At 36.7% G+C, this 11,495-nt stretch overlaps 1 protein-coding gene across 1 annotated transcript; it reads right to left on the reverse strand.

Annotated features, from left to right (window-relative positions):
- Nucleotides 1-6,978: 6,978 nt before the first annotated feature.
- On the reverse strand, nt 6,979-11,003 carry LOC118198109 (adult-specific rigid cuticular protein 15.5-like). The gene is made up of 4 exons (XM_035369713.2): nt 10,855-11,003; nt 8,454-8,561; nt 7,841-8,314; nt 6,979-7,274 (listed from the first exon to the last, which is right to left on the reverse strand). The coding sequence occupies exons 1-3, from the start codon at nt 10,864-10,866 to the stop codon at nt 7,853-7,855; spliced, it is 582 nt and encodes a 193-aa protein (XP_035225604.2). The 5' UTR covers nt 10,867-11,003; the 3' UTR covers nt 6,979-7,274; nt 7,841-7,852.
- Nucleotides 11,004-11,495: the final 492 nt, after the last annotated feature.

Below are 11,495 nucleotides of genomic sequence, written 5' to 3' on the forward strand. Positions count from 1 at the left end.
GCCTTCGTGTATAAATTGCAAGGGTCAGCACCCAGCATTTTCACGCCTCTGCCCAAAATGGAAATCCGAAAAAGAAGTACAGACTCTTAAAGTTACCAGGAACATCTCGTATGCTGAAGCCAGAAAACTAGTTCAAAGCACACAGCTCCAATCAAACAAATCTTATGCCAGTGCAGTTAAAACAACACGTAGCATTGCCACCCAAACATCAATAGGCACGCAGACAAAACCAAATAAAACCCAACCGACTACATCCACCAAGAAAACAGAAAAGTCAACTCATTTAATACAAAATAAAGAAACAGTCATTCAAAGTAAACCCAAAACTGCCACTAAAAAAGTATCAAATAAAAATAGAAGTTCCAGCAACAGGTCTTTTGACGAAATGATTTCTGAATCTGCGGATTCAGACACTATGGAAGTAGAGGAGGGTCTAGAATTTCCCAGGCATCTACTTCCACGAAAAACCAAACAAGAGCACAGAAAGAACAAAAACCACCCATAATAGCCACCCTCGTCTCATGGAACTGTCGCGGTTTCCACCGAAATTTGCTCGACATCAAAGCCATAATTAATGCTTATCATCCTGTATGCTTCGCAATACAGGAAACAAATCTAAAACCAGAACAACAGGCAAAACTTCGGAGGTTTTCCTTCGTCAGGAAAGATAACCTTGCAGGTGAGCGTGCCAGTGGAGGTGTAGGTCTCCTCACCTCACTGAATTATCCCTCAAATGTGCTTTCTTTGACGACATCCCTCCAAGTTGTCGCTATTGAAACAAATTTTGATATTGTTGTTACAGTCGTTTCTCTGTATTTGCCTCCAAATGAGCATATTGATCAGCAATATTTAAATGGTTTTTTAGAGCAGCTGCCTGAGCCTTTCATCATAATAGGTGATTTTAACGGCCATAGTCCGCTCTGGGGTAGTAAAGATACAAATTGCCGAGGAAGACAAATAGAGCAGATGATCGAAGATCATAGCCTTTGTCTCCTAAATAATGGGCAAGATACGTACTTCCATGAGCCTTGAAGGACATTCCACGCTCTCGATCTTGCCATCTGTTCACCATCTCTGTTGCCATTTTGCACTTTTAGTGTTGGAAATGACCTGTACAACAGCGATCATTATCCTATTTTTGTGTCTCTTGCACGAAGAGGAGCAAACCCCGTGTCGAGAGTTCCTCGTTTTATCCTGGACAGGGCAGACTGGGAACTCTTCTCTTCCGTTGCAGAGCTGACAGAGGAAATGCTAGAAGGTGTGCATATCGATGACGCTGTTGAAGCTGTTACTAATACTATTATTCAGGCAGCTATGCTTTCGATTCCTAGAACATCAGGAAAAACACTAAAATATTCGAAACCGTTGTGGAATCGCGACTGTCATGAAGCACTGAAAAAACAGAAAAAAGCATGGGGTATTTTTCGTAGATATCCTACTCTGCGAAACCTCATAGCTTTTAAAAGAGCCAAAGCAAATGCACGGAAAGTAAGAAGGCAGAGCCAGAGGAATTCCTGGATTTCATATGTGTCCTCAATAACATCCTCTACGCCTAGTAAGCGGGTTTGGGAAAGAGTTCGAAAAGCATGCGGAATGTACAAAGACCACTCACTTTCCTTTCTGGAAAAAGATGGCCGAGTGATTAGCTTCATAGAAGAAATTGCAAATACAATTGGTGAGACATTTGCTGCCGTTTCTTCCAGCCGAAATTACTCACCTGCATTTCTTTCTATCAAGCAACGCTCTGAGAAAAATCCCATCGCTTTCAACTCTTCCAACTTTGAGCCGTACAATAGAGACTTTACTATGGTTGAATTAAAGAGAGCTTTGTTGCAGACACATAGGTCTTGTCCGGGTCTGGATGGCGTGTATTATGAAATGCTAAAGCATCTGTCCTATAAGTCACTGAGTGCCCTTCTCACACTTTACAATAAAGTGTGGAAGGAGCGTACATTTCCCAGTGCATGGAGGAGAGCTGTTGTCATTCCTATTGCGAAGCCAGGAAAATCCCCGAGGAATCCCTCGAACTATCGGCCAATTGCCCTTACCAGCTGTGTTTGCAAACTGTTTGAAAAGATGGTAAACAGCCGCCTAGTCTACTTCTTGGAAAAGAATAATATTATATCGCCTTATCAAAGTGGTTTTCGAAAGGGGAGAACAACCGTAGATAATATGCTCCTCTTAGAGACATGCATTCGAAAAGCTTTTGTAAGAAGAAATCACCTTGTCTCAATTTTCTTCGATATAGAGAAAGCCTATAATAAGGCATGGAGATACGGTATAATTCGCGATCTTCACGAGAGTGGCTTGCGCGGCAACCTACCAATTTTCATTCAGAATTTTCTGAACGCTAGAACTTTTCACGTAAGGATAGGCTCTGTTTTGTCTGATGTTTTTGAACAAGAAGAGGGTGTGCCTCAAGGCTGTGTGCTCAGTGTAACTCTTTTCAGCCTAAAAATAAATACTGTATTAAAACAACTTCCTCCCACCATTTCAGGTTCTTTATATGTTGATGATCTACAAATTAGCTGTAGAGGTGTGGATATGAGACATGTAGAGAGACAGCTCCAGATCGCTTTGAACAGGATCCAGGAATGGGCAAAAAGACAAGGATTTACGTTTTCGAAACAGATGACTGTGTGCGTGCATTTTTGTAAAAAGCGAGGTCTCCATCCTGAGCCGGAATTATACCTCAATGGGTCTGTAATTCCAGTTGCACCTGAAGTAAAATTTTTAGGGGTGATGTTCGACCGAAAATGGACTTTCCTTCCTCATGTCTTAAACTTGAGAAAAAAGTGTACCAAAGTTCTAAATATCTTCAAAGTCCTGGCGAACACCTCCTGGGGTGCAGAGCGTTGCTCCATGCTTCGCATTTACAGAGCTCTAATTCGCTCTAAACTGGACTACGGCTCAGTTGTTTACGGATCTGCCCGGTCTTCAGTGTTGTTAAAACTAGATCCTGTTCATCATCAGGCTCTGCGGATTTGTTCTGGAGCCTTCAGGACATCTCCTGTGCAGAGCCTTTATGTTGATTGTCACGAGCCATAACTCCGTTTGAGGCGTGAGGAGTTGTCTCTTTTACGCTATTTTAATATTTTATCTCAACCTGACCATCCTTATAACTTGTGTATATGTGAAAATAGCTGTGACCTTTTATTTGAGGCACGTCCATCCTGTGTGCCTTCTTTTCCTGTTAGAGTTCGTCCCCTCATTGAAGAATTCTCCCTGTTTGATATTTCCCCACAGGCAGTACAGCATTTTTAAATTGCACCTTGGGAAAATGCACAAATCCACCTTCTTGACATTTTCCACAATTACGGAAAAACAACTACTGATGAAAGCATCTACAGACAAATTTTTGCTGATCACAGGCAGAGTTACAGGAGTTATGTTCCCATATATACGGATGGCTCTAAGTCAGCTTGCCATGTTGGCATGTCATGTATAATTGGTGACCACATGGAAGGCAGACGTTTACACGACGCTTCCTCTGTCTTAACCTCCGAACTGACTGCCATATATTATGCGCTTTTGTACATCTCAACGCTGCACCATCGAAAATTCATTGTATATACGGACTCCTACAGTGCATTGAAAGCTTTAGAATCCTTTTCTAGCACTGAGAATCCTGTGATAGTGGATGTTCTCAAGTTGAATATTAAATTGACATGTCGTGGATTTGAACTTCTGTACTGCTGGGTCCCCGGACATACAGGAATAAAGGGCAATGAGCTGGCGGACATCGCAGCGAAATCTGCTGTTGAAATGTCCGGCCGCCTCATCCCTTTTAAAGATATCCGTTGTGTCATAAAAGAGAAGATCCGAAAGAAATGGCAGCAACTTTGGGACTTTCAACTTCATAACAAGCTGAGAAGGGTGAAGCCTAAAATAGAGCATTGGGATACTACTAGCAATCGCAGGGAGGAAGTTCTTTTGACTCGCCTTAGAATTGGTCACAGTAGAGTGACACATAACTACCTTCTGAAAGCTGAGAACGAGCCTATTTGTGCAACTTGTAATGTTTGTCTTTCAGTTTATCACATTTTAATTGAATGTTCATATTTTAATAATCTTCGTGAGAAGTATTTTAATAGCTGCGACCTGCCTCTCGACCGTTTAATCGGAAGAGAGGTCAATAATAATTTGTTTCACTACCTCAAGGAAACAGGTTTCTATTATTTAATTTGATTTTTGTCCTGAGATTTTATGTTGGAATTTTAATTAATCAGATGTTTTAGGATTTTATATCTATACTGCATCTCTCATTATCAAAGTTATAATCAGCATTTTCATCCCATCATTTAAATATCTTTTTACTTGCCTCGATTTTAAAAGTGTGCTGTGGTCTTTATATTTTTTGTTCCTTTAGTTTGTATGTTAAAAAAAGAATCCTGTGTTTGGCGCATATGGCCTATTGAGCTTTGCGCCATAAAACTACTACTACTACTATTAAAATAAAATAGTTGTCAGCTCCCATTCTGTAAGATGAAATTAGGCGTCGAGTTACTTCTGCATCGGAAGTTAAATTCTTCGCAGAGTATCGATCGAAATGGACTATTTCCGCTACTGAATTATATTAATACGCATTGCAATTATCTCAATGTGTTGTTAATCAAGCGCTGACAGCCAATGTTTCAAAACACCTGCCATTTTATGAAAAAGTTGTTTGGTAACTGACCTTAAACCTGAATAATGAACCAGTTTCAAAGACGTGCTTCTCAAAGAAAAATATAATATATTGTTTCAAATCCTTTTCTTCTTTTAGATGTTAACTCGAATATAAGTAGTTAAGATCTACTACTCGAATATAAGTAGTTAGATTTAAGTAACTCGAATATAAGTAGAAATATTTATTTTTAATCACGTTCGCTAACTGATGCTTTATTAATTTTTAAAGCCACTTAAAATACTTAGCGATGATGAATACATTATGAGAGCAACTGAAAAAATTAAACACAAGAACAAAAGAAAATGAAAAGTCTGATAAAGTTCAGTTTTAACGGTCTTTCAAAAGGGTTTCTATAAGTTTTTTTGGATTTGCTGGGCTCGCAGTCTACCAGTCTGCTGTTGCATTCCTGCTAACCCACATCTTTTTGTCTTTTTAGGTTTGTTTTTAAGCTTCATTGTTTTCGCCCTTACGCCATACACAATTCAACAGCAAAAGTAAACATTTTTGAAGCAGCGTAACAGCATAAGTTTTAGAATTTCCGATGCAATTTTAAGTGTTGACATACATTTTCTATTTTTTTTTTTTTTCAGTCTTTTTTCAGTTTATCGTATCAATGTTCATTTTTCTTAGTAAGATGACTTGAAAACTTTATTTTTTGTCTTCTTATTAACTTTGTTTATTAAATATCGTGTTATTCGCACTTAAGCCACATAAAATTCAATTCAACAACAAAATTACAAAATATTTAAAAACAGCATATCTTTAGAATTTCCGATAGACAAATTAGCGCGTTGGAGATAAAAATGTTTTATTCCGTACTGTGTTGCCACTTCTCGGTTTCAAATCGCTGAGTTTGTTAATCATTAAAATTTTACAAAATAGGATATATAAAATTCGGGCTTCCAGGAGCACATATTCGGGTAGAGGACTACATTATTCAGAATGATATGTTCCCAGGAACCGTCATTTCTTCACAGTGCGAGGAACGTACATACATGCATGCAGATTCTTCGTTATTTAATTTGTTTTAAAATACTACAGAATGATAATATTTGGTAGTAACAATTTGAAAAGTGATTCGCTATTTATGGTGGGCGACGCGAAATTCCGTTTCGAGACCAACAGCCCTTTCGAGCTAACGTCCCTTTGGGCTAAGAAGCCTTAATAAACACAGAATTGTTGTAAAGAATTGCGTATTTATATTTTACATAACTACCAGATGCAAAGATTTGAATGTTATTGAATAGTGAAAATATGAGTTATTTCCCACTCATCTGTGACGTGGGATAATAAAAGTATAAAAATGTGATTCTTTTTGTTCTGTTTGATTCATTTGATTATCGCAAACTATTCGAGGATTGTCTGCTTAAGGAGTGATATTTTCGTGGAGAACTTTCTGATGGAAACTGGCTAGTTACGCGTTACAAACGGGGAAAACCATGAAAACGCCCGTGCAGCCAGCAAGCCTGTATTCAGCGACTTTACCTCTCGGTCGCTGTTGGGTTGATCTTGATTTGATGTTTGCAGAAAATCCCTTCTGATATTTGATATCCTTGGTTGTCTATTAATAAGGAAAAATTTTCACCGGAGCCATAAATTAGTAATATACCCAATGCGCCATGGAACCTGAATCAGTTACTGCTGAAAAGATAGTCTCTTTCCAAAGATTATATATTCTTCTTTTTACATAATGTACATTTGCTTAGTATATCTACTTTAGAGGATTCATTGACATATTGCTAAAACTTGCCGTATGCTGCAACATCTTCAGTCAGGTGATGATGTGACCATCAATGTGGCTCTGAAAATTTTACAAAAGATTTTTCTGCTTTTCCGTAATTATTTTGTCATCAAAACATTTAATTACTCTTTCTGACAAAGGATAAGTAACATTTTTATTGTTCAAAACTATTCCAGATTTTGCAAACGAAACTGTATTTGTTTACCAAGGACACATCTAAGTGGTCAAAGTAATTTAACGTTAGTCTTTTCTGAAAAATAAAATGCTAAAAACGCATATCCGGATAAACATAAGTCGATTATATTTCTTTAAGAATTACACTAATTGAATAAAATCGCAAGCAAAATTTTACGAAGGCCTTATCTACTGATATAATCGAAATTATTAATAATTATTCAATAATAAGTCATTTGATTTGCTCGAGACCTTTGTATTTGCGATACAATTGAAGTTCTGTATTTTTTTCCCCTTAAACAGAAATATTTCTTTATGGGAAACTTATTCCTTTCAATTTTGAAAATTTGAATGTGAACTTGTTTCAGACAGATAATGAATAAAGACAAAAAAATTAATGTTTTTTATCAGAACATTTATTTACAGCTCAAATAAATCCCATTTAAATAAATTATAAAGCTACATCTGTACATGTGAGTACAAAATTCAACACTTCGAAGCGCTCCCAAAATTTTAAAGAACACGTACAACTTCCAGTTTCTTGTGCGCGAAGAAACAGGTTTCACAGATTGCAGTCACTAAAGAAGACGCACAATAAAAATAAAGCTTTTATAGAAGAAAGGTGGTAACATTTTCCGTTTGAAATGATGAGATGAGGTTTCCGATCACAGTTGGAGAAACAGCAAACACCTGAAAGAGAATAGAATAGTTTATACTTAGAAAAGTACTTTATAATTGGATACCAAAGCATTTGCTTAACAGAGATGGCATACACGAAAGACATCACACAGATTTTATTAACGATATCAAATAAATAAGTGAAAGGCTGAGCTGTTTAATTATTAAAGAAAAGAGCTTTAATAATTAAGTACTATTTATTTGCCAGTACGACTTTTTTTTTTTTTGTTCAAATAGAGAAGTTGAAAAAATATTTATTTGTAAAATAACACGTAAAACTATTTCAAAAAGTAGCTTCAATAGGATTTCCTATTCCATATGTGCATGCACAAAAAAAAGTATATAATATCTCGAGTAGTTTAGTACGATAAACTTTAGTTTTCTAAATTAATTTATCTATGATTATTTATTAAAATCCCACATACAAATGAAATTTAATTTACATTAAATTAGGATTAAATGTCATAGGTCGCTTTTGTGACTTAGCTTTACTTTTAACAATAAAACTTCTGAATTTCTGAGATTTTGCTAGCTTACAACACTTTTAAATGAAACTATGGTAATTTTATATTCCTTACATCACTGATGACTTAATGGAGTCCGTAGTGTCCGAGGCCGTGTGCAAGAGCTCCATGTCCAAGGAGACCGTGTCCGGCCAAACCATAACCTAAGTGTCCGGCTCCATGCAAGCCATAACCCAAGTGTCCGGCTCCATGCAAACCATAAGCCAGAGGAGCGGCAACAGCAGCATGTCCTACGACGGCAGCAGCGGGTGCTACATGATTGACAACTGGAGCGACAGGTCCAGCATAAGGGCTGGCGACGAGGGCAGCAGCGGGAGCACTGGCAGCTGTTCCAGGTTCGTTGGTCTTGACGGTAGCGCGGAATCCATGTCCGTCAGCGACGTAGTCTACGCGTCTGGCCCTGCCATCGATGCCAGCGATGGTGTAGGATCCTTTTTTGTTGCCATGGGCATCACCTACTTCGGATCTAGAGTTAGCGGCGCCGACACCATTGACGATGTCATATCCGAAAGCATAGTTGCCGAAAGCCTATAAAGACAGGGAAGGAGCAGTTTTGTTAGAAAATACTTTTATAATTTAGGTATCTTTAGTCTGAGAAGGTTTGGATTTCATTGTCAGACCATAGAAAATATCAAGTGATTATATGACATTAAGAATGCTGGCTTACATCTTGGCTGCGAGCGCTAGTACTGGCTCCTGTGCTCACTAAATGTCCATGCCCATGCAAAAGACCAACAGCATGGGTAGCTGCAACAACAGCGAAAAGAATAGCAACCTGCAATGGTTAAAATACTGAATTAGAGTCATGTAATTAAAATTTTAATAAATCACTGTATTTTGTCTCAGCAACGGGTAAGGGAGAGATATAACAGGTAATATTTAGTAAGGTGGTTAAACCAGCATATAGAGCTTAGAGCTACATGAATATTATTGAATACAAAAGCTGTTTTTAGAATAAGGTTTTCAATAAAAATAGCATTGTGAGTAAAATATGCATTAATATGACCAATATTTACTTCAAAATTTTAACTAAAGCATTCATATTTAAAATACTGTAGCTTAAATTAGTAGCCAGGCATTCGACTGCAAAAATTCATCTCACAGCACAATCCTTTAATAATAATAGTTAAGAAGCTAGAGGAACAAGTGAACTTGATTATTGACCAATCATCTTTCCGAATGATCCAGGAAAAATGTGTAAGATCTAAAGAAAAAATTATCTTGTTATTATTAAGAATATATTTTACAGGTAAATTTTAAGAAACAAAATTTGGGTGAATTGCACACTATTTGTGCTGTTTTTAATACCGAAACCGATTTTTATGCCTAAAAGATTTTAAATCGCATGCATTAAAATGTATGCTAAAGAAATGGGGGGGGGAGAAACGGTTTGGTATTGTACCCAGATTATTGCATCGCTCAAAAATCGCAGAGCTTTAAAGAATCATCCATATGAATATTTACCTATGGCGTCGAGCATGAAAATTAGCGGTCAAGAAAACATCAAATCTGGAATTATATACAAATTATTTGGGATTCTTTTTGCCTTCAACAGACGTTGAAATAGCCAAAACTGTATTTTGTGAATATTTCCGGCTTTTAATAAGCAACAGTATTAACGCATTTTAGAGGGTTAGTATTTTTTTCATCTTTAACCTGCCATACCAGATGAACCCGATTGTATTGCTACTTCTATATAAAGTAACCTTATTAAATCAATCGGTTTTATATAGGTGTTACTGTGAAAGACCGAAATTGGAGGATGTTGACTTTCACTGAAGAATGTCAATACTCAGCAAATATGTCGGTCAAAGATCGAATATTGCATTACATTCTTGTACATTCGGACCCTCACCAGTGCATGTCGACAATCACAGATATGCTCTGGTGGAGGTTCAAAAGAGAAGAGGCGACGTTTAAGTTGTTGCAATAAATAAGATTTGAATCGCATAATTTGGTAAGTTTTTAATTACATTATAAGGTATTTCTCCCACTTTCCTAGCGTCCTTCGTGGTGTAGTGGTTCTGCACGCTGAGCCGGTATTCCAGAGATCCGTTGTTCGATTCCCAGCGAAGGCGTTTGCTATTTTTCATATTTTCTGCCTCTAAAAAACTCCTAGTGACTCTACAACATTACTGTATTTACTTAGAACATACTGTATAATTAAGTAAGTTTTTAACTTCTATTATTTTCCTTTCTCATTTTGAGTGTATTGTGTGTTTTAAGTTCTTATTTTAAGTATCAAGCGCGTTTTTTCGCGACTGAATTACGAAGAGGAAAATATATGGTAATATTCTTTATATGTTCAACATTCACCATTAGTACATGGTGAATGTCGACATTTACCCGTGTAGGCAGAAATAAGAGTATTTGGAAAATATTTCGGACATACAGCAAGCGACTATGTGAATGTTGACATTCACCGGTGAAACTCGACATTCTCCAGATTTCGGTGTTTCACCGTAACATAGGCACACATTAAAACTCTCTTCATAGGCCACTTCACTGAGTTAACAAAATCTAATTGTTTACAAATCGTATTGTTTACATTTAAATGATGCGAAAATGTTTATAGAAAACTGTTAGCAATGCATACACATATATATGCATTATTTATTACGGTTTCATTATACAATGGATCAAAAATTTCCTTTAGATACGTGCAGTTAGTTTATTCTGCTAATCGGAAAATGAAGTAATTTTGTTTCAACAGAAATATCGATAGTTTAGCATGTTTGCTAAGTTAATTTTCAGATTTTTTGTAATTATCTTTGACGGGATTCGTAAAATTAGATTGTTAAAAAATTATTGACATATAAATCTAAGTCATTTCCTACAATGAAAATATAAAATAGTGCACAGCAGATTCAGATAATATGAGATCACAGCATTCATTTTGAAATGCGTATGACTGAATAGTAGGAAACAGAATTTTACTCTTCAATGCGAATCTCTAAACTTCTAAATTTTATATTGATTGTTGAAAGTATAATTATCTGTACTCATAAAAATACATAATTTTACCAAGAGTATTAAGATGAGCAAGTGTAATTCACCATAACACTTACCTTAGCGATCATGTTGAAAAGCGCAATTAGTAAGATACCCGAGACTGAGTAAAACTGTAATGACTTCTCCAAAATTCACCTCAGTTTATATACTCATCTTACCCAAGGTCGATTCCCACTTGCACCATGAGGTACCTGTCCCCAGAAATGTTAAATAATCCAAAGAATGTTTTTAAGCCACTCCACCCTATTACAAGGAAATGTATTGATACCCTAACCTCTCCTTGGGACCGCTCGCTTTCTTCATTAATGGTAGGGTTCGCGTCCGAGCAAATGGTATGTACATTATTTTTTGATTTTTGTTCTACTCGTGTTCCTTCAGACGGCGTAGCATGCCTAAGAAGACAGATAAGAGAGCATTCGATTATGCTGAGATGCGGAAGTAGAGATAAAAGGCGTGTGTTCACTCTCTCTTTTCTTTTTCTTTCTTTTTTTTTTTTTTTTTTTTTTTTTTTTTACATAATGGGCGTAATATAACCTTCGCCCACTTTTATTGATTCATAGATGAAGTTAGCGTTGTTTATCCTCGTAGAGCGTCTTTTAGTTTTTTCTTCTGGAAAGTCGAGCAATGATGGAACGATACTGAACTTCGTGCGATTCTTATTTTTGATGTCATATGTGACGATAGACTTCCGATAAGA

Source organism: Stegodyphus dumicola, chromosome 12 (genome assembly GCF_044657685.1).
Source record: "Stegodyphus dumicola isolate Sdum_Otavi_A_Nest chromosome 12, ASM4465768v1".
Taxonomy (NCBI): Eukaryota; Metazoa; Arthropoda; class Arachnida; order Araneae; family Eresidae; genus Stegodyphus; species Stegodyphus dumicola.

Coding starts and splice junctions, on each gene's coding strand:
- LOC118198109 (XM_035369713.2), bottom strand. Junction 8,315..8,453: donor CTAGCGCTCGCAGCCAAGAT/GTAAGCCAGCAT, acceptor CTGTCTTTATAG/GCTTTCGGCAACTATGCTTT.